Raw genomic sequence first — 22,404 nt, 5'->3', positions numbered from 1 at the left:
TCACTTCTTCCCGGACGGGGCGGCCGGGCAGAGGCGCTCCTCACTTCTTCCCGGACGGGGCGGCCGGGCAGAGGCGCTCCTCACTTCCCAGACGGGGCGGCCGGGCAGAGGCGCTCCTCACTTCTTCCCGGATGCGGCGGCCGGGCAGAGGCGCTCCTCACTTCTCAGACGGGGCGGCCGGGCAGAGGCGCTCCTCACTTCTTCCCAGACGAGGCAGCCGGGCAGAGGCGCTCCTCACTTCCCAGACGGGGTGGCTGGGCAGTGGCTCTGGTGAGTATTCTTAATGCCTTGTGCACTAGAGGACCTCAGATTTAATGCTGGCTCAGATATCAGATAGCCATGTGCAACTGTTGGCTTTATGATCTAGGCTTTGGTTTCCTTGTTTGGAAGATGAGTTTTTTGGGCCTAGATGAGGTCACCAAATGGAGGTCTCCAGGCCATATACTGCCTGAAAGCATGTATTTTATCCACATGGTGTTACGGTGGTTTTTTTGTTTGTTTTTTGTTGTTTGAGACAGGGTCTTGCTCTGTAACCCATGCTGGAGTGCAGTGGCACGATCTCTGCTCGCTGCAACCTCTGCCTCCTGGGCTCAAGTGATCCTCCCACCTCAGCCTCCTGAGTAGCTGGGACTACAGGCGCGTGCCACTAAATTGGCTAATTTTTGTATTTTTTTGTACAGATGAGGTTTTCCCATGTCGCTCAGGCTGGTCTCAAACTCCTGAAGTCAAATGATCTGCCCACTTCAGCCTCCCGAAGTGCTAGGATTACAGGTGTGAGCCACTGCACCTGGCCATTTTTTGTTTGTTTGTGTTTATAAAATTTAAACTAGTGTTCATCATTTAAAAATGGGCTCAACAATAGTAAAACAATCTAATTTTAAAAATGGCCGGCCGGGCGCAGTGGCTCACGCTTGTAATCCCAGCACTTTGGGAGGCCGAGGCGGGCGGATCATGAGGTCAGGAGATCAAGACCACGGTGAAACCCCGTCTCTACTAAAAATACAAAAAAATAGCCGGGCGTGGTGGCGGGCACCTGTAGTCCCAGCTACTCGGAGAGGCTGAGGCAGGAGAATGGCGTGAACCCGGGAGGCGGAGGTTGCAGTGAGCCGAGATCGTGCCACTGCACTCCAGCCTAGGGGACAGAGCGAGACTCCGTCTCAAAAAAAAAAAAAAAAAAAAAAAATGGCCAACAAGCACATCAAAATATGCTTGACATCACTAATCATTAGAGAAATACAAATCAAAACCACAATGAGATACTACTGCTTCATACCCACTAGGATGGGTATTATCAAAAGAACAAAAAACAACAAATGCTGGTGAGGATGTGGAAAAATTGGAATGCTGTGTACTGTTAGTATTAATGTGAAATGGTGCAGCTGCTATGGAAAACAGTATGGTGGTTCCTAAAAAAAAAAAAAAAAAAAATAGAATTACCACGTGATCCAACAATTCCACTTCTGGATATACGCCCAAAAGAATTGAAAGCAGGAACTCAAAAGATATATTATTTGTATACTTCACCAGGCACGGTGGCTCACTTCTGCAATCCCAGCACTTTGGGAGGCCGAGGTGGGTGGATCACCTGAGGTTGGGAGTTTGAGACCAGCCTGACCAACACGGAGAAACCCCGTCTCTACTAAAAATACAAAATTAGCTGGGCGTGGTGGTGCAAGCCTATAATCCCAGCACTTGGGAGACTGAGGCAGAAGAATCGCTTGAACCCGGGAGGTAGAGGTTGCTGTGAGCCGAGATTGTGCCATTGCACTCCATCCTGGGCAACAAGAGTGAAACTCTGTCTCAAAATAAAAAAAAAGATACATTATTTGTATACTCATGCTGGTAGCAGCATCATTCACACAGCCAAAGGTAGAAGCAACCAAGTGTTTATTGAGGGATGAATGCAAAAAAATGTGGACTATATATACAATAAAATATTATGCAGCCTTAAAAAGATGGAGGCTGGGCATGGTGGCTCATGCCTGTAACTCCAGCACTTTGGCAGGCTGAGGCAGGTGGATCACTTGAGGTCAGGAGTTGGAGACCAACCTAGGCAACATGGCAAAACACCATCTTGACCAAAAATATGAAAATTAGCCAGGAGTGATGGAGCGTACCTACGGTCCCAGCTACTTGGGAGGCTGAGGTGGGAGGATTGTCAAAACCCCAGAAGTCGAGGCTGCAGTGAGTTGAGATTGTGCCAGTGCACTCCAGCCTGGGTGACAGAGTGAGACGCTGTCTCAAAAAAAAAAAAAAAAGGAAATTCAGACACATGCTACAACATGAATGAGTCTTGAGGACATTATACAGAGTGAAATAAGCCAGTCATAAAAAGACAAATTCTGTGTGATTCCACTTTCTTTCTTCTGGAGTGCTGTGATAAGATTATGGCTCACTGCAGCAGCTTTGATATCCTGGACTCAAGTCATCCTCCTGCCTTAGCCTCCAAAGCAGTTACGACGATAGGCACGTGACACTATGCCCAGTATTAATTTATTATTTATATATAGATACATTTTTTGTAGAGATGGGGTCTTGCTGTGTTGCCCAAGTTGGTCTCAAACCCCTGGGCTCAAGTGGTCCTTCCACCTCGGCCTCCCAAAGTGCTAGGATTACAGGCATGAGCCACTGTGCCTGACCTGATTTCATTTTTATGAGGTACCTAGAATAGTTAAAATCAGAAACAGAAAATGGAATGGTGGATACCAGGGATGGGGGAGAAGAGGGGGAATTATTGTTCAGTGGGTCTAGAGTTTCAGTTTTGCAAGTTTAAAATGTTGCACAGCAATGTGATAGTATTTAACACTTCTCAGCTGGATGCATAAAAATCGTTAGATGGGCCGGGCGCGGTGGCTCACGCCTGTAATCCCAGCACTTTGGGAGGCCGAGGCGGGAGGATCACGAGGTCAGGAGATTGAGACCATCCTGGCTAACACGGTGAAACCCCGTCTCTACTAAAAATACAAAAAATTAGCCGGGTGTGGTGGTGGGCGCCTGTAGTCCCAGCTACTCGGGAGGCTAAGGCAGGAGAATGGCTTGAACCCGGGAGGCGGAACTTGCAGTGAGCCGAGATCGCGCCACTGCACTCCAGCCTGGGTGACAGAGCGAGACTCCGTCTCAAAAAAAAAAAAAAAAAAAATCGTTAGATGGTAAGTTTTTATGTTATGTATATTTTACCAAAATTAAAATAAAGAGTGGTAACTCATGAAAACCTGAATAATCGACTTAAAAAATATATTAAAACCAATCTGGCATATTGGGCCACATGTACCAGTTGGCAACAGCCCACTTGAACTGAGTATCTGCCCTCTCTAAATGGCTCTATTCTTTGCTCATCTCCCCAGCCCCCATCTGGCAGTCTTCTTTCTATCAATAACCTGTGCAGCTACTATAGGCCTTTGAGTTTGCAACCCCTGGATTCGACTGTCTATGGTTCCTTCTAGCATTCATAGCTATGATTCTGTGACTTCCTGGAACTTTAGTGACTGTGATACTATAAATAAATAAGTGAAGTGAAGACGTAGATGTTCTTGAAGGATGTCTAGTTCTCAGTAGGCAGAGACTGGGGGAAGGTTTATTCCAGGCTTGCAGTGGCTCAAGCCTGTAATCCCAGCACTTTGGGAGGCCGAGGTGGGCGGATCCCTTGAGGCCAGGAGTTGGAGACTAGCCTGGCCAACATGGCGAAATCCCATCTTTACTAAAAATACAAAAATTTGCCAGACATGGTGGCGTGCACCTGTGGTCCCAGCTATTTTGGGAGGCTGAGGCAGGAGAATTGCTTGAACCTGGGAGGCGGAGGTTGCAGTGAGCCGAAATTGTGCCATCGCACTCCAGCCTGGGCGACAGAGCGAGACTCCCATCTCAAAGAAAAAAAAAAAAAAAAGATTTATTCCAGGCTCAAGGAAGAACACAGCCAGGCAACAAGGCAGCAAGGTTCATGGAGACACAGACATTTTCTGGTTCAGCTATGTCTTCCAGTAACCCTGAATATTGTGCTAGTATGTAAGAATAAAGAGGGTCATTCCTCGGACAGCCACTCAGTATTTCTGCCACCCCCACAATGCCTGGGGACCTTCCTAAGAAAGGGCTACCACAGACTTAGGGAGATTCACTCTGAAAAAATTTTGTTTTTTGTAAAGGTTGTTTGGGATTGAGGTGGGATTGTGTGCAGGATGTCAGAATGGAAACTTCTACACATTACTTGCATCAACGCATGAGCTGTACTTTATATACCTAAAGTTAGGTCTTTGGACTGTATTGATCAAATTTATGAGCTGAGTATGGTGGCTCATGCCTGTAATCCCAGCAATTTGGGAGGCCAAGGCAGGTGGATCACTTGAGCCAGGAGTTGAAGACCAGTCTGGGCAACAAGGTGAAACCCTATCTCTACAAAAAATACAAAAATTAGTCAGGTGTGGTGGCTCGCACTATAGTCCCAGCTACTCGGGAGGCTGAGGTGGTAGAATCACTCGAGCAGAGGACTTCGAAGTTGCAGTGAGCTGTGATGGCACCACTGCACTCCAGCCTGGGCAACAGTGCTAGGCTCTGTTTAAAAAAAAAAAAAATGATGAGAACTACTTCATGAATTCATGAAAAATCATATACAAATAGATATCTTACAATTTGCCAAAATATCTGGTGATCTTAACCTGGAGGGACTGTTTTAAAAGGGTAGGACTCAGGCCGGGCACGGTGGTTCATGCCTGTAATCCCAGCACTTTGGGAGGCCCAGGCAGTCGGCTCACCTGAGGTCAGGAGTTATATAATTTTCATGAATTACAAAAATATTATGCCTCTTTTGAGTTTTTCAACCAGCTATAAATATTTTAAAAATTCTTTTTTTTTTTTTTGTGCCAGAGTCTTGCTCTGTCACCCAGGCTGGAGTGCAGTGACGCAATCTTGGCTCACTGCAACCTCCAACTCCCAGGTTCAAGCAATTTTCCTGCCTCAGCCCCCCGAGTAGCTGGGATTACAGGTGTGTGCCACCACGCCCAGCTAATTTTTGTATTTTTAGTAGAGACGGGGTTTCGCCATGTTGGCCAGGATAGTCTTGAACTCCTGGCCTCAAGTGATCCACCTGTCTCGGCCTCCCAAAGTGCTGGGATTACAGGCGTGAGCCACCATATCTGGCCATTTTCAGTATATCTGTTCTATGTTTAGATATGTTTAGATACACAAATACTCACCATTGTGTTACAATAGCCTAGGTCTGCAGTAGACTATTCCTTCTAGGTTTGTATAAATGCACCTATGAGGTTCACATAACAACAAAAACCACCCGGCGACACATTTCTCTGAAGGTATCCCTGTTGTTAAGTAACACATGACTGAATGTGCAATGCCCAGAGTAGGTGAGTCCATAGAGAGTAGATTGGTAGTTGCCACAGGCTGGGAGACATGGAAGGAGAAATGGGAAGTATGTTTTAAGAATGATGAAAATGTTCTGGAATTTGGCCAGGTGCGGTGGCTCACGCCTGTAATCCCAGCACTTTGGGAGTCCAAGGCGGGTGGATCACTTGAGGTCAGGAGTTCAAGACCAGCCTGGCCAATATGGTGAAACCCCATCTCTACTAAAAATACAAAAATTAGCCAGGAGTGCTGGTGCGTGCCTGTGATCCCAGTTACTCCAGAGGCCGAGGCAGAAGAATCGCTTGAACCCAGCAGGTGGAGGTTGCAGTGAGCTGAGATCGTGCCATTGCATTCCAACCTGGGCAACAGAGTGAGTCTCTGTCTCAAAAAAAAAAAAAAAAGAAAGAAAAAAGAAAATATTCTGGAGTTTGATAGTGGTGATAGGTGCATAAACTTTGTAGATACTTAAAACCAGTTAGCTGTACACTTTAAAAGGATAAAATTTATGGTTAGGGAATTATGTCTTAATACAACTATTATTTTTAAAAAATGACCAAAGACTAAAATTTTACCTGTAAAATTTGACCTGAAAAATTTGATAAATTTTTCCATATAATATAAATACTAACTGCAGCAGAAAGATTATAAAAGGCCACAGTTGTTCAAATTATATTTGGGCAAAACATTCATTGATGTATCATATCTTTGTCATGAAATGTATGTTCATAAAAATTGATTAGTGACAGTTAACTGTGGCTGAATAAAACCTAAAATGGAAAAAGCTGAAAATGGTTTCATTGTTCTCCATAGAAAATGGACTAAAAATTTAAATTGGCTTAATGGCATTCACACCAAAAATTATTTCTTAACCCAAATTAATTAGTATTGGTGTTATTTACTTAAAATATTTGTATTATAGATGTTGAGTCAAAACATTGTTAGCCAAAATGGCAGATAAAACACATGACGGCCGGGCTCACTTCTGTAATCCCAGCACTTTGGGAGGCAGAGGCAGGAGGATTGCTTGAGTTTAGGAGTTTGAGATTGGCCTGGGCAATATAGTGAGACCTCATCTTTACAAAAAATTTAAAAAGTAGCTGAGCATGGTGGCACATACCTGTAGTCCCAGCTACTCAAGAGGCTTGAGGCAAGAGGATCGCCTGAGCTGGAGAGGCAGAGGTTGCAGTGAGCTGAAATCATGCCACTGCACTCCAGCCTGGGCAACAGAATGAGACCCTATTTCAACAAAACAAAACAAAAAACAAAAACCCAAACAAACAAACAAATACACAAACAAACAAAATGCATCATGCACTAGGATTGTAACATTGCTCTAACATTTAAAAATCATTTGTTGTATTAGTTTGCCAGGCTGCCATAACAATATACCACAGGCTGCTATAATAATATACCAGAGGCTCATCGGCTTGAACAACAGAAATTTATTTTCTGATGGTTGTGGAGGCTGGAATGGAAGGTCAAGGGGTCCGTAGGCCTGGTTTCCGCTGAGGCCCCTCCCCTTGGCTTGCCACCGTCTCGCTGTGTCCTCACATGGTCTTCCCTTCGTGTCCAGTCTGAGTCCTGATCTCCTCTTCTTATAAGGACACCAGTAAGGTTGGATTATGACCCACCCTAAAGGGTGTCATTTTAACTTCATCACCTGTTGAAAGGCTGTTATCTCCAAACAATGTCACACTCTAAAGTACTGGGGGTTAGGACTTCAACATATGGATTTTGGGTGACACAATTTAGCCTGTAACATTTGTTTGGTATTGCCGAATTGGAAACCTCAGAATGCATCTAATGTAGTTCCTACCTTCTGTCTTTCAGAAAGAAGAATAAATGGGACATTACACAAGGCATGTTTCTCTGATTTTTCCACTTTCTATCTTAGGACAGAAGAAAGGTCTGTATTCAAGATGGAAACAAGTTCCTTCCATATTTGTTATCATGAGGGATGTCTTGTGCTGTGACTAAGAGGCTGCTCATTAGGAATCATGAAAAACTCGTTTGCATGGGTTAGCAATGATGCAGAATTACTTATAAGAATATGAAGAAAAATAGATAGCATGGCCGGCCGGGCGCGGTGGCTCACGCTTGTAATCCCAGCACTTTGGGAGGCCGAGGCGGGCGGATCACGAGGTCAGGAGATCGAGACCACGGTGAAACCCCGTCTCTATTAAAAATACAAAAAATTAGCCGGGCGTGGTGGCGGGCGCCTGTAGTCCCAGCTACTCGGAGAGGCTGAGGCAGGAGAATGGCGTGAACCCGGGAGGCGGAGCTTGCAGTGAGCCGAGATTGTGCCACTGCACTCCAGCCTGGGCGACAGAGCAAGACTCCGTCTCAAAAAAAAAAAAAAAAAAAAAGAAAAATAGATAGCATGTTTATAAACCCAAAGCTGGACCACACCCAGGCATTGTTTTTAAAAGTGCATCATGATTAAGTTCATCTTAGAGCAGTGTCAAGAGTCTTGCTTTAGAAGCTTTAAATATCTCTGAAAGTAAAAAAAAAAAAAAAAAAAGTCCGGGCACGGTGGCTCACGCCTGTAATCCCAGCACTTTGGGAGGCCGAGGCAGGTGGATCACGAGGTCAGGAGATCGAGACCATCCTGGGCTAACACGGTGAAACCCCGTCTCTACTAAAAATACAAAAAATTAGCCAGATGTGGTGGCGGGCGCCTGTAGTCCCAGCTACTCAGGAGGCTGAGGCAGGAGAATGGCGTGAACCCAGGAGGAGGAGCTTGCAGTGAGCCGAGATTGTGTCACTGCACTCCAGCCTGGGCGACAGAGGGAGACTCTGTCTCAAAAACAAACAAACAAACAAACAAACAAACAAAAAATATCTCCAAAAGTTACCCAGGTACCATTTGATAACTAGTATTTGGGCTGAGAGCTAGGAAAGTGAGAAAGGAAAACTTCAGAGGTCATTCGTGCTTGGTCCTCAGAGCCTCTTAGTTTAGCTAGAGAAGTCTAGGTGCCTCCTTAATTTGTTGGGGGAGAAGATGTCACAGGGACATCAATTTTTGATGAAAACCTATAGATTCTTTTTTTTTTTTTTGAGACGGAGTTTTGCTCTTGTTGCCCAGGCTGGAGTGCAGTGGCACCATCTCTGCTCACTGCAGCCTCTGCCTCCCGAGTTGAAGCGATTCTCCTGCCTCAGCCTCCCAAGCAGCTGGGATTACAGGTGCATGCTACCATGCCCAGTTAATTTTTTGTATTTTTAGTAGAGACAGGGTTTCATCATGTAGGCTAGGCTGGTCTTGAACTCCTGACCTCAGGTGATCCACCCGCTTTGGCCTCCCAAAGTGCAGGGATTACAGGCGTGAGCCATCAAGTCTGGCCAAAATCTTAGAGATTCTTTTGAGACTCTCTTAAAAGTGTCCCATTGTCCGGGTGTGATGGCTCATGCCTGTAATCCCAGCACTTTGGGAGGCTGAGGCAGGTGGATCATGAAGTCAGGAGTTTGAGACCAGCCTGACCAACAGGGCAAAATCCCATCTGTATTAAAAATACAAAAATTAGCCAGGTGTGGTGGTGGGCCCTGTAATCCCAACTGCTTGGGAGGCTGAGGCAGGAGAATCGCTTGAACCTGGGAGGCGGAGGTTGTAGTGAGCCGAGATTGTGCCACTGCACTCCAGCCTGGGTGACAGAGCGAGACTCTGTCTCAAAAATAAATAAATAAATAAATTAATTAATTAAAGGGAGGAATTTGTTCTAATTAGTTTATGACACATGCTCAGAATTATGTTCTCTTGAGTGTTACTACACCACACACACTTGGAGGCAAGTTCCCGAGACACTTATGAATAGGTGAGTCATGGAGTGATGTGTAAGTCCAGATGGCTGTCAGGAACTGCCTCTTGGTCAGTGGCTGTAGGAGCTGGGATAGTCATGAGCAGGACCATTCATTCACTGCCAAAGAAGGCTTAAGGGAGCCAGGCCATCTTTTGTGCCCCATAAACCAAGGGGCAAACGTTCCAAATGAACCTCAGCATTTGTAGTCTCTTAGCTGGAAGTTGGGTTGATGGCTTCTTTGTACTCTAATTTTTTTTTTTTTTTTTGAGATGGAGTCTTGCTCTGTCATCCAGACTGTAGTGTAGTGGCATGATCACGGCTCACTGCAGCCTCAAACCCCCAGCAGCCTTCTGACTAGCTGGGACCAGAGGCTCACGCCATGATGTCCAGCTAATTTTTAAATTTTTCTGTAGAGAGCGGTCTCCCTATGCTGCCCAGGCTGGTCTCGAATTCCTAGCCTCAAGTGATCCTCCTGCCTCAGCCTCCCAAATTGCTGGGATTACAGGTGTGGGTCACTGCACCCAGCCTGTACTCTAACTTTATTTCTTTCCTGGGATGCTAACAATAATTCCCTGGTCTAATAGTGGTTGTAAGGACTAGGCATGTATAATAGTGTCCTAAAAAGATAAAAATGCATTTACTTGGTCATTACTTTGACAAGTATTTACTGAAGGTGTACTATGAATGGGAATAGGCCGGGCAGGGTGACCCACACCTGTAAACCCAGAGTTCTTTGAGGCCAAGGCAGGAGGACCGCTTGAGACCAGGAGTTTGAGACCAGTCTAAGGAACATAGTGAGACTTTGTCTCTATACAAAAGTGAAAAAATTAGCTGAGTGTGGTGGTACGCACCTGTAGTTCTAGCTACTTAGGTGGCTAAGGCAGGAAGATCCCTTGAGCATGGAGTTCAAGGCTGCAGTGAGTTATGATCATGCCACTGTACTCCAGCCTGGGTGACAGAGCGAGGTCTTGCCTCTTAAAAAAGAGAGAGAGAAAAAAAGGGATAAAAATATGGCTGGTACATAGTTCCTACCCATGTCAGGTGGGACGGATATGTCTAGTATTAATTATAGCAATGTAGGAATGCTAAAATAGGATGCTACAGAACCTACAGAAGAAAAACCCCTAATCTTGGCCAGGTATAGTGGCTCACGCCTGTAATCCCAGCACTTTGGGAGGCTGAGGTGGGTGGATCATGAGGTCAGGAGTTTGAGACCAGCCTGGCCAACATGGTGAAACCCCGTCTCTACTAAAAATACAAAAATTAGCCAGACGTGGTGGTGCGCACCTGTAATCCCAGCTACTCGGGAGGCTGAGGCAGGAGAACAGCGTGAACCCAGGAGGTGGAGGTTGCAGTGAGCTAAGATCATGCCACTGCACTCCAGCCTGGGCAGTAGAGCAAGACTGCCTTGGAAAAGAAAAAAAAAATTAAGAAAATCCCCTAATCTTGCTCATAGAAATCAGATGGAATCTTGCTCAGTCGTCCAGGCTGGAGAGTGGTGGCATGATCTTCATTTTAGACCTTGCCTAAAAAAAAAAAAAAAAAAAAAAAGCAAATCAACTTGCTTGTTTAATTGTTTATGATCTCTGTCCCCCTATCTGGATGTAAACTATATGAGGGCAGAATTATGTTGCCTAACTCTTAGTAGGTGCTCTGTAGGTACATTGTGAATGGATGAATATGCTGTTAGGTGCACAGGCACCTGCCTTGCTAGAGTTCACAGACTTTGTGGAGAAGACAGGTAGTAAGTACCTTTGTGTAACAAATACAATAAATGAAACAGTGCATGTGGAAATATTGTGACTTAGCTGGGCACGGTGGCTCACACCTGTAATCCCAGCACTTTGGGAGGCCAAGGCGGGCAGATTACTTGAGGTCTGGAGTTGGAGACCGGCTTGGGCAACATGGTGAAACTCTGTCTCTACTAAAAATACAAAATCAGCCGGGCGTGATGGCACTTGCCTGTAATCTCATCTACTTGGGAGGCTGGGGCAGGAGAATCGCTTGAACCCGGGAGGCGGAGGTTGCAGTGAGCCAGATTACACCATTGCACTCCAGCCTGGGCAACAAGAGTGAAACACCATCTTAAAAAAAAAAAAAAAAAAATATGGTGACTTATACCAAAGAAGTATAATTTAGACTATGGGTTCCAGGGAGGGCCTCTTTCAATCCAGCAAAGTTTAAGTGGAGTCCTGAAGGATTTCACAACTTCTTTACCCACTGCTAAATGGGAATCAGTTTTCTTGTGCTTTATGCTACCTGGAATCTCCTTCAGTTTTGACTCCTAGGACAAGATCTTTGGTTATTGATGGGATACAGAGGTAATGAACCCTTCTAGTGATTTTAAGGCACTCAGTACTTTTAAGATATATCACAAACAAATAGTCCATTTTAGTTCATAATAAATAATAATACTTCACTCCAGGCCATTTCACCATCATATTTATTAATGGAACTCAGCATTACAACTGTTCATGCATTCGTTTAACTCCCACAAATGTTAAGCTGATGCCACGATCTACTTGACAAATCCCGTTACTCGGTCTCCTCTTTTATGCCGAGGCAGTTAACCTTCATGCTGTTGTGGTTGTTCCACCACTAAAGCACCGGTGAGTTAGAATTTAATTGGAGAGGGTTTTTTTCCTCCTCATGTTTTTCTATATTGCTAGTGAAGCACTTTATTGGATACATTTTTGGGTTGCTACACTGATGATCTATTTTTAAAAACAGTCTCTTTAGTTATTAATTCAAACTTGCACTTCATATCAAAAATGTCACTGCCACATGGCTGATGGATAAATACTTCATTGCTAGGAGCAGAGCCAAATAAATAGTCACAGCTTTCCCCTGCCCTGTTTTATAACCCACTGTAACTATAACTCTCTCTCCATATATTTATTTCATTGCTGCGAAAATTGATGTTTGTTGATTCAAAGTATAGTTAGGGCTCATCTCTAGGGTCAACTGAAAAGGTCTTTGTGTTTGGAGAATCAAATTATAATTTCAGCCAGTTTCATCCTCTCTTCAGCAGCAAAATGGGTGTGTGACCAGAATGCACACTATGTATGTAGGCTGGAAGTTGGGACTTCATTATTCCAAAGCTGCAGCCGGGCGCCAGAGGACACAAATCAGAGAAGGAATGGGTATTGTTGGAGGCCTCTGTTTTCCAGCCCCCTTTCTTTCTGTGTGACCTTGGACAAATCTCACCTCTCTACACTGCAGCTTCTTCCCTGTGAAACCAAGAGGGTGGATTGGATTATCTGTGGGCTCTGGAAGGCAGCCAGAAAATTTATTGAGGGGGTTGTGGAAATCTCTTATGGAAAACTTATTTGGGAGGGTTGCTAGGGGGCTCAAAGCTTTTGGCTGCTTTGAAACCTGTGAGAGAGAGAGAATAGAAAATTGTGCTTACTGTGTAAACAGTTAATAGCGCTATCAATTTCGACCTCATTGCCACATAATGGAGATAAGAATCTTATTATTCAGAGACATGCAAATGTAGCGATTCTAGTCTTTACACACAGCCACTTAATCACCATGCCACTCACGCTATGTAATTTGCTCTGTGAACTCACACACATAAAAAATGTCACCCTAATCACTGCCAGTCATGGCACCACTGAAGACAGCACCAGAATAATAGGTATTTGAAAGGGGACATGCTGAGGACTGCACTCCTGCACGGCAAAAACAGGGAGCCAAACATAATGGGCTCTGATTGGCTTTGCAGAGCAACTGGCTGGAAAGTGACACGGCTGCCCTCTAAATGGCGGCAAAGTTTGAAGTTGACCCTAAAAGATCAGTCTTCAAACTGGACTAGCAGGATTGGAAATGAGACCTCTCAGTGGCCTTGAAGAGAGCCATGTCATTCATTTCCACTATGCCAGAAATATAGACCTTTAGGAATTTCTTTGGCCTAGATCTGTGCTGTCCAAGATGGCAGCCACTAGCCACATGTGGCTGAGTACTTCTTTTTTTTCTTTTTTTTTGGACAGAGTCTTGCTCTGTCGCCCAGGCTGGAGTGCAGTGGCGTGATCTTGGCTCAATGTAATCTCTGCCTCGGATTCAAGCGATTCTCCTGCCTCAGCCTCCCGAGTAGCTGGGAATACAGGTGCCCGCCACCATGCCCGGCTAATTTTTTTTTTTTTTTTTGGTAGTAGAGACAGGGTTTCACCATATTGGCCAGGCTGTTCTCGAACTCCTGACCTCAGGTGATCCGCCCGCCTCGGTCTCCCAAAGTGCTGGGATTATAGGTGTGAGTCACCACGCCCAGCTGCTACTGAATACTTGAAATATGTCCAGTGCCACTGAGTGTAAATGTAAAATGCACACTGGATTTCAAAGACTTTGTCCAAAAAAAAAAAGAACTGTAAATTAAAAAAAGAATTACAGGTGCAGTGGCTCACGCCTGTAATCCCAACACTTTGGTAGGCCGAGGAAGGTAGATCATTTGAGGTTTGGACTTCAAAACCAGCCTTGCCAACATGGTGAAACCCTGTCTTTACTAAACATACAAAAATTAGCCAGACGTGGTAGCACATGCTAATTAATCCCAGCTACTCAGGTGGCTGAGGCAGGAGAATCACTTGAACCCAGGAGGCAAGGTTGCAGTGAGCCGAGACTGAGCCACTGCACTACAGCCTGGGTGACAGAGTGAGACTCTGTCTCAAAAAAAAAAATTAAATAAAATAGCTCATTAATAATTTTTATATTGGTCACATGTTAAAAAATATATTGGATATATTAGGTTAAATATAATGTATTATTAAAATTAATTTCTTTTGTTTTTACTTTTTTAATGTTACTATTTAGAAAATTTAATGTTATATGTAGCTCACATTTTGTTTCTGTTGGACAACACTGGCCTACAGAAATGAGATGCTTGTTTCTTCTAGTTGCTAAGACTCTATCTTGTTTTTCTCGCTCTCTTTACAAACTCAAGTTCCTTTAAAGATTCTTCACGTTGATATAAGGAGCCTGCTTCCTCATTGCCATTTGAGTGCAGAGTTCTTCCTATCAGCCCACTCATCATGCTCATCATACGTTGTTGCCAAGACTCTATGCTGATGACTCGAGGAAAACTCGCGCTCCTCTGGTTGCAAAGAGGGCATTGTTTCTAAAGGCACCTGTCGGCCGGGCGCGGTGGCTCACGCTTGTAATCCCAGCACTTTGGGAGGCCGAGGCGGGCGGATCACGAGGTCAGGAGATCGAGACCATGGTGAAACCCCGTCTCTACTAAAAATACAAAAAATTAGCCAGGCATGGTGGCGGGCGCCTGTGGTCCCAGCTACTCGGAGAGGCTGAGGCAGGAGAATGGCGTGAACCCGGGAGGCGGAGCTTGCAGTGAGCCGAGATTGCGCCACTGCATTCCAGCCTGGGCGAGAGAGCAAGACTCCGTCTCAAAAAAATAAAAATAAAAATAAAATAAAATAAAATAAAGGCACCTGTCTCAGAGCTCTAGATGGATTATGACCCATGGCGGTCATTGGACTGTAAACCTGACACAGGTTTAACCTTCTGATGGAGCTTGGTTTTTTTTTTTTTTTTTTTTTTGAGACGGAGTCTCGCTCTGTCGCCCAGGCTGGAGTGCAGTGGCGCAATCTCGGCTCACTGCAAGCTCCGCCTCCCAGGTTCACGCCATTCTCCTGCCTCAGCCTCTCCGAGTAGCTGGGACTACAGGCGCCCGCCACCATGCCTGGCTAATTTTTTGTATTTTTAGTAGAGACGGGGTTTCACCATGGTCTCGATCTCCTGACCTCGTGATCCGCCCGCCTCGGCCTCCCAAAGTGCTGGGATTACAAGCGTGAGCCACCGCGCCCGGCCCCTGGAGCTTGGTTTTTGTCCTAGAAAAACTATAAAGTGAAAAACAGCAGCATATAAAGAAGAGTATATGCTGTAAAGAGAAGCAGGAGTCCTGGATCGATGTTAGAAGACAAATGCAAATCCCTGGCTGGCTATTAACTTAGTTTGATTTGGACAAATCTCTGTATTTGAGTCTCAGTTTCTCTATCAGATGCCTGTAAAATGAACTCAAAAATGCTTTCTTCAGAAAATTGCTCAAGTATCAAATGAGATAACATATAAGAAAGTAATTGTGGGCTGGGCATGGTGGCTCACACCTATAATCCCAATACTTTGGAAGGCTGGAGTGGGAGGATCGCTTGAGGCCAGGAGTTCAAGACCAGCTTGGGTAACATGGCAAGACCTCATATCTACAAAAAATAAAAAACCTAGCCCAGCATGGTGGCATGTGATTGTGGTTCCAGCTACTTGGGAGGCTGAGATGAGAGTATCACTTGAGCTCAGGAGGTTGAAGCTACTGTGAACCACATGCCACTTCACTCCTGCCTTCCAGCCTGGGAGACAGATTGACACCCTGCCCCCCCAAAAAAAAAATTAAAAAAAAAAAAGAACTTGTTAATTACAAAGCTTTGTTTATGGTGGCAGTTTTATGGTAGAGGGGTAAATCCTGTGGACAGATTGTTGTGTTTGGCCAGAAAAGTGTTTTTTGTTTAGTTGAATGGGAATGCCTCCAGTTTGTCACAGACTTTATTGCTCTTATCTTAATTCACCTGCCTGGCTGCTGAAGACAGATATGTTTGTGTACCTTGCAAAAATGAGAAGTGCAATGCGTAGTAACACAACTATGTTACTGAGTGTAGCCTATGTAGTAGGCCCTATGTACTAGGTACTATGCTAGATGCTAGCTGACGTGGTTCCTATCCCTGGGAGCTCTCAGTCAGCACATAAATTATAGCACAACCAAGTCCAGATAAACAGACACTTACCAAGTACTTGTTGTGGGCTGGCCACTGTTCTAAGCTACCGGGATAAAAATTGTTCTGTTCAGAACAAATTATCTGGGGATTAGGGAGAAAGACGAGCAACTAACTGCCTTGGGGGAGGCTGTTCAAGAGGAAGTGGGGATATTCAAGAAAGAAAAGTAACATTTTTGAGCCAAGACTGGGCCATGTGTAAGATAAGGCACTTGTTACGCACTTTCATCCTCTGAAAACAGCTCTCAGAAATAGATACTGTTATCTTCATTTTGCAAAGGAGTGCGGCTTATGAGACCTGCCCAAGGCCACATACAATGGACAAAGCTAGGATGTGAATCCAGGTCCTTCTTAGTGGGCCTAAGCCCACAGTATGCCCACTCTCCTTCTCCCAGGGATTAATGAATGATTCATCACAATTGTTTTATTTCTGTTTGTAGGATTTTCTCTCCTACACCCTAATAAACCCAAAGTTTATTTACTATTAAAGTTACAATGAAGTACTTATGAAAGCATACAAATTTGTAAAATAAGTGCTTATGTTTTCAAGAAAATTACCAGATATAATATTAACGACAAGATGAAACAAAGATATGAATCATGACTTTTGTCCTGTTTTAAAGTCACCTTATGGAATAATACATCATGAAATCAATAGTTGTACATCTAGGAAATTTACCACTGGGGCTGTCTTCCACTGGTGTGGATATTCTAGTTGGTCTCAGGTGGCTGTCTCTGCCATTTTGGTGATTGACTAGAATCCAAGGGTATTTTTGAAGATGGAACCTGGAATTCACAAAACATGGCTAATCCTTCTGAGAAGAGATGGGACACAAACGTCAAAGAGGAGTTGTAAAAACGTCAGGCATCTTTCGGTGCTCCATCTCCTAAGGAGCTTCTCCCAGGACAGGTCTCTGTCCCCGCATTCTTTCCTTTCGCCGGAGGTAGTTTGTTTGCTCGAGGGCTCCGACCAGCATTGCTTGCTGAGGCGGGCGGGCCCGGCGGTGCGCATTTTTTTTTTTTTTTTAGACAGAGTCTTGCTCTGTCGCCAGGCTGCAGTGTAGTGGCATCATCTCGGCTCACTGTAACCTCCGCTTCGTGGGTTCAAGTGATTCTCCTGCCTCAGCCTCCTGAGTAGCTGGGATTACAGGCGTCCGCCATCACGCCCAGCTAATTTTTGTATTTTTAGTAGAGACGGGGTTTCACCATGTTGGCCAGGATGGTCTCGATCTCCTGACCTCGTGATCCGCCTGCCTCAGCCTCCCAAAGTGCTGGGATTACAGGCGTGAGCCACCGCGCCCGGCCCCGGCGGTGCACTTTGAATCCAGCAGTGACCACGGCTGTTTGTTTAGAAAAGCCCGGGGCTCTGGTTCTCCACTGTAGTGTCATTCAGCAGTGATTCCTTAGTGACAAACAACCCCGCCCTAATCCCCAGGTGAGTTTGACCCATTTCTGTTGCTATGCCAACCACAAGGCCCCGCCCCTTTACCCCAGGCTGCTTTGGGATTGGCTTTTCCAGTGGGCAAAGGTCAGGGAAGGACGGGTGCCACGGATCATGCGCAGCACGATGGCCTTGGCTGCGGGCTTCCGCCTGTTTGCCTTTCTTCCGCTCTGGGGGTAAAGGTCACCAGGGGCTGGTTCAGACCGCAGGCTCTGGAATCTGCCACACCTGGGTTGGAACCTTCACCACTGTCCCCCGCCCCAGCCACATTCTAATGAGTTACCTGGGGCAAGTTCAGGTCTAGCCTCAGATGTTTTCCTCAGATGTAAAAATGTGTATTACCAAGGTTGTGAGATTTTGGTGATAGCCGCAGGCACTTCTATCATTCTTACAACATGCTAGGTGTTTTTCTGAGCGTTTTACATATGCTCAGTTCATCCTCACAACAACCGTACAAGGTAGGTATCTTTGTCATCCCACTTACAGATGAAAAAGCTGAGGTATGGGAAAGTTACAGGACTTTCTCAACATCCAGTAGTTTGTAAAGGCAGACCTGAGACATCAGTGTGAGTCCAGGAAACACCGTTGGGCGGCATATGCCTGTAATCCCAGTGCATTGGGAGGCTGAGGCGAGAGGATTGCTTGAGACTAAGAGCTCCAGACCAGCCTGGGCAAAGATAGTGAGACCCCATTTCTACAAAAAAAAAAAAGAAAAGAAATACATGCCATTTTGGGACACAGTAGATATTTAATAAATTCTATTTATTTTTAATCCCATTACTATTATTGGTGAAGGGGGCCGGGCAGAGACCAAACTACACCGGTCGCAGTCAAGAGATCTTTATTGGAGGTATCGAGCAGCACCACGCAAGGAGAAGAGGAGAGAGAGAGGGCTGCTGGTGTGCTGGGTTTTATATCCCTTGGGCCTAAGTGGATTGGGCTAGGGGCGGGCCCAAGGGAAGTTGGGAGATGCTTCTTTCTGATTGTCCCTCCTTTGGCAGTTCAGACAGTGCCCGGTCAAGGAGGGGAGAAGAACCCGGAACCGGCCCCATCTTAAGGTACGGCGCCATTTTAAGGTACCCCATGTTACCTAACAATTGGTTCTGGTTTTCATGGCTTCCATGAGTTACTTTGGAAGTGGAGTGAGACAAAACATTTTTGTGAGAGTATGATTTAAGAAAAATATTTTTGGACTGGCTGAGGTGGATTGTGCCTGTAATCCCAGCACTTTGGGAGGCTGGGATGGGAAAATTGCTTGAGCCCAGGAGTTCCAAACTAGCCTGGACAACATAGTGAGGCCACATCTCTACACAAAATAATTTTTGAAAATATATATGGTTTTGAACTTGAGTAAGGATAGTGTGATTGAATTCAATTTCTCTTTTAACTCCAGCTTATTAAAGCTTAAGATTTTTAACACATTTTGCAGTTTACATTTTTATATACATTGTTCTTAATGATGAACATTAATATCTTCTCGTAGGCTTCTTCTAGGCTACAGTGAGCTAATATGTGTATATAACTTAAACAAGTTCTTAGTACTGAGTATGTGCTGAATAAGGCAAGTGTATATGGAGGGTCCTGAAGGTATGACTATGATTTCACCTGGTCCCCAACTCTAATATTTCCTTATGAGGATGCATCTGTTCCCAGGTTGTCTAGGACCAGTTGAAGCAGTGTACATTTGTACACTGTATTGCCAATTGCCAGTACAAGAGTGGGGAGCTTCTTGAGGCCAGAGGTCTTCTTGAGGACACTTTGCTATTAAGGAAAAAGTTCACAGAGGAGCAAAGCAGCTGCTGACCACTCAGGAAAGGTAGCCTGATGGGAGCCTGCTCAAAGGGGTTTGCAGCCCCTTCTGAAATCTCTGCAGTGGGTTTTTCAATGGAACTAACAGTGTTTGTATGTTAATTGCATATTAGAAATAGAAAAGACTTGATCAAAATAAGCAATAGGCTGCTAACTGTGATGCATGAGATACCAAAGCCAGACTTCCAGGGTCAAATCCCACCTCCAACACTTACCAGCTGTGTGTCCTTGGGCAGCTGCTTAACTTCTGTGCTGCAGCACCTTGTCCATAATTTGGGGATCATAAAAGTATCTACCTCATGGAGCTATCGTGAGGATTAAGTGAGCTAGTACACATAATGCTTTTAGAGCAGTGCCTGGCACATGGCTGGATCTCAATAAATGTTATATAGAATATATGGATACATATGCATACAAAGAAATTATGTATAGGAATCCTCCTAGTTACACAAACAATGTAAGAGAGAAAAAAAACCAGTCTTCTCCTTATTGTAGTTGTGGTCCCTTAACTCTGTTTTCCATGTAATGTGATATTTTCATGTCTAACATTTTGCTTAAGGTGATGTTGGCTTAGCTGCTGAGTTGCCCAAAGTGTCTGTTCCTACTTGTGTCATGAAATCATTTAAATCAGGGACCTGGAAGGTGGAGTAGTGAGTTGGGAAACGAAGACATGCTTCTCTTGCTTCTTTCTGCCGTGCTTCTTAAGGCAATTGGCACAAAGAAATGTAATGCTTCCTTTTAGCATACCGGTCAATGTGGTGGATGTTGTCCGTTAAGGCAGGGAGCCCCAGAATGTGACTGTATTTAGAAATGGGGTCTTTAAAGAAGTGGTTAAAATAAAATTATGAGTAGGCCCTAATACAATATGACCAGTGACCTTACAAGAAGAAATGTGGATATAGACAGGTACAGAGAGGAAACCATCTACAACCGAGGAGAGAGGCCCTGGGAGACACCAACCCTGCTGACACCTTGAGCTTGGACTTCTAGCTTCCAGACCTGTGGAAAAATAAATTCCTGTTCTTTAACAACTCTGCGATACTTTGATGGGCATCTCTAGAAAACTATCGCAGTGAGGGTGGGGCTCTAAGCAAGGCAGAGAGAGACCTAAACATAGTTGAGGCTGGAAGTTTCGGGCAAAGAGGTGAGTGTAGGTTTGAGAACTTTGGGACTACAAGGGGAAAGTCATTTTTAGATGCCTCTCTGGATGAAAACAGAAAATGGGTGGTATGATTGCTCACTTTAAAATAAATTCTTCACTTTACAAATGACTCACTTGTTGTAGCCAAGAGATAGATTAGAAACCAAGATAAAAATACTAGGGAATCAGAATTAAAGTCAGTGGAAAAGTATTATTTGTACTATGAACGTCTCCTTCACACAGAATGTTTTAGGGATGCGTTTACCTCAGGAAGGCAGACAACTGGGACCATGTACAAAGGATTAGGTGAGGTCCCTGGAAGGAATTGATTGGAAGTACCAGAAAAGCCCGTAGACTGGGGACAAGATTATTGCACTCATACCAAAAGGAAAAGGAAATGCAGAACCTTGGTTATTCACTAAGTAGTTTTACTGCCCCTACCTTTGAGTTTCATCTGTATTTATGTCTTTTATTTATTTTTGAGACGGAGTTTTACTCTTTTTGCCCAGGCTGGAGTGCAATGGTGTGATCTCAGCTCACTGCAACCTCCGCCTCCCGGGTTCAAGTGATTCTCCTGCTTCAGCCTCCTGAGTAGCTGGGATTACAGGTGCCCGTCACGATGCCTGGCTAATTTCGTATTTTTAGTAGAGACAGGGTTTCACCATGTTGGCCAGGCTGGTCTCGAACTCCTGACCTTAGGTGATCTGTCTGCCTCGGCCTCCCAAAGTGTTGGGATTACAGGCGTGAGCCACTGGGCCTGGCCCAGTCTTTTCTTTTTTAAATGTTATTTTTCCTGGAGATTTAGACTTAGCAGTATGGCCAGGTTCTAGCACAGATTTGATAAACCTGGGACAAGTGGGTTGGTGAGGCTAAGGGGACTGAGAGAACACCTAAAATAGATTTTGCCCTCTAGCTATCATTTCCAGGGTTTGACCACTGATGTCACATCAGACAGACAGACAGTCAGACAGAACTTGCTTTCACAGGACTTCATCTGAAGTCATTATTCTAGTGCTGGGTCTATATTTCATCTGTCTGCTTTTGGAAAGTGCTGAGAAGAAAGGCTTCCTTCTTTCTCCCCGCAACCTCCCGCAAGTTTATACTATATATTTTTAAAAATGTTATTTTAAATGATCATACCATAAGTGGGCAAAAGAATGAGTTTCCTTGTTTTAAATAGTCACTTTTTTTTTTTTTTTTTGAGACTGAGTTTTGGTGGTGTTACCCAGGCTGGAGTGAGTGCACTGGCACAATCTCGACTCACTGAAACCTCCGTCACCCAGGTTCAAGCAATTCTCCTGCTTCAGCCTCCTGAGTAGCTGGAATTACAGACAGCTGCCACCACATCCGGCTAATTTTTGTATTTTTTAGTAGAGGCAGGGTTTTACTATGTTGGCCAGGCTGGTCTTGAACTCCTGACCTCAGGCGATCCACCCACCTCAGCCTCCCAAAGTGCTGGGAGTACAGGCATGAGCCACCATGCCTAGCGGAGTCACATGGTTTTTTTAACATTGAGTATGACAGGCAGATATTCTTTCTGGTTCTAATGATTTTTTTTTCTTTCTTTCTTCTATTGGAAAATTCTGGGGAAATCTCCAGCAGGCAGAAAGCATGAAAACTGTATGATCAGACTGAAGGTTTGACCTTTGAGCTCTGCTGAAAGTATACACCCAGCCATAGACCATTTTTCTGTCATAACGATTTCCACATAAAAGTTTTCTCCCTGTCCATTCATGAAAAAATTAACATGCAGGAGGCTCTCTGGGATGGAATGCATTTCATGTGTCAGTCACTGGCATTTGGTAAGATATTGTCAGTGCTGGCAAGGGGCAGAGAGAATAGTGGGTCACTGGCTTGAGGTTCACTGCTGGACTGCCTTTACGTGGGACAGGGAAGCTGGGATCAGTCTTGTGCTGAGCATAAGATGCTGCCTTACCTTGGTGGTGACAAGTCATCTTACCTCTGGTAAGAAAAAGTTCTGTAGCTATGATTCTTTTTTCTTTTTTTTTTTTTTTGAGATGGAGTCTCACTCTGTTGCCCAGGCTGGAGTGCAATGGCACAATCTCGGCTCACTGCAACCTCTGCCTCCTGGGTTCA

The 22,404-nt window shown here is 44.8% G+C and overlaps 1 protein-coding gene across 1 annotated transcript in view; it reads left to right on the top strand.

Moving 5' to 3' along the window:
• Nucleotides 1–22,404, top strand: part of LOC131380755 (uncharacterized) — a 517,791-nt gene that overhangs the window by 56,619 nt on the left and 438,768 nt on the right. Inside the window, exon 2 of the mRNA XM_058425058.1 lies at nucleotides 7,180–7,208. Coding sequence (XP_058281041.1) covers nucleotides 7,180–7,208 — 29 coding nt within the window. The remainder of the gene's footprint in view (nucleotides 1–7,179; nucleotides 7,209–22,404) is intronic.

Source organism: Hylobates moloch, unplaced genomic scaffold, assembly GCF_009828535.3.
Source record: "Hylobates moloch isolate HMO894 unplaced genomic scaffold, HMol_V3 SCAFFOLD_12, whole genome shotgun sequence".
Classification (NCBI taxonomy): domain Eukaryota; kingdom Metazoa; phylum Chordata; class Mammalia; order Primates; family Hylobatidae; genus Hylobates; species Hylobates moloch.
This window is presented reverse-complemented; position numbering and strand designations above follow the sequence as displayed.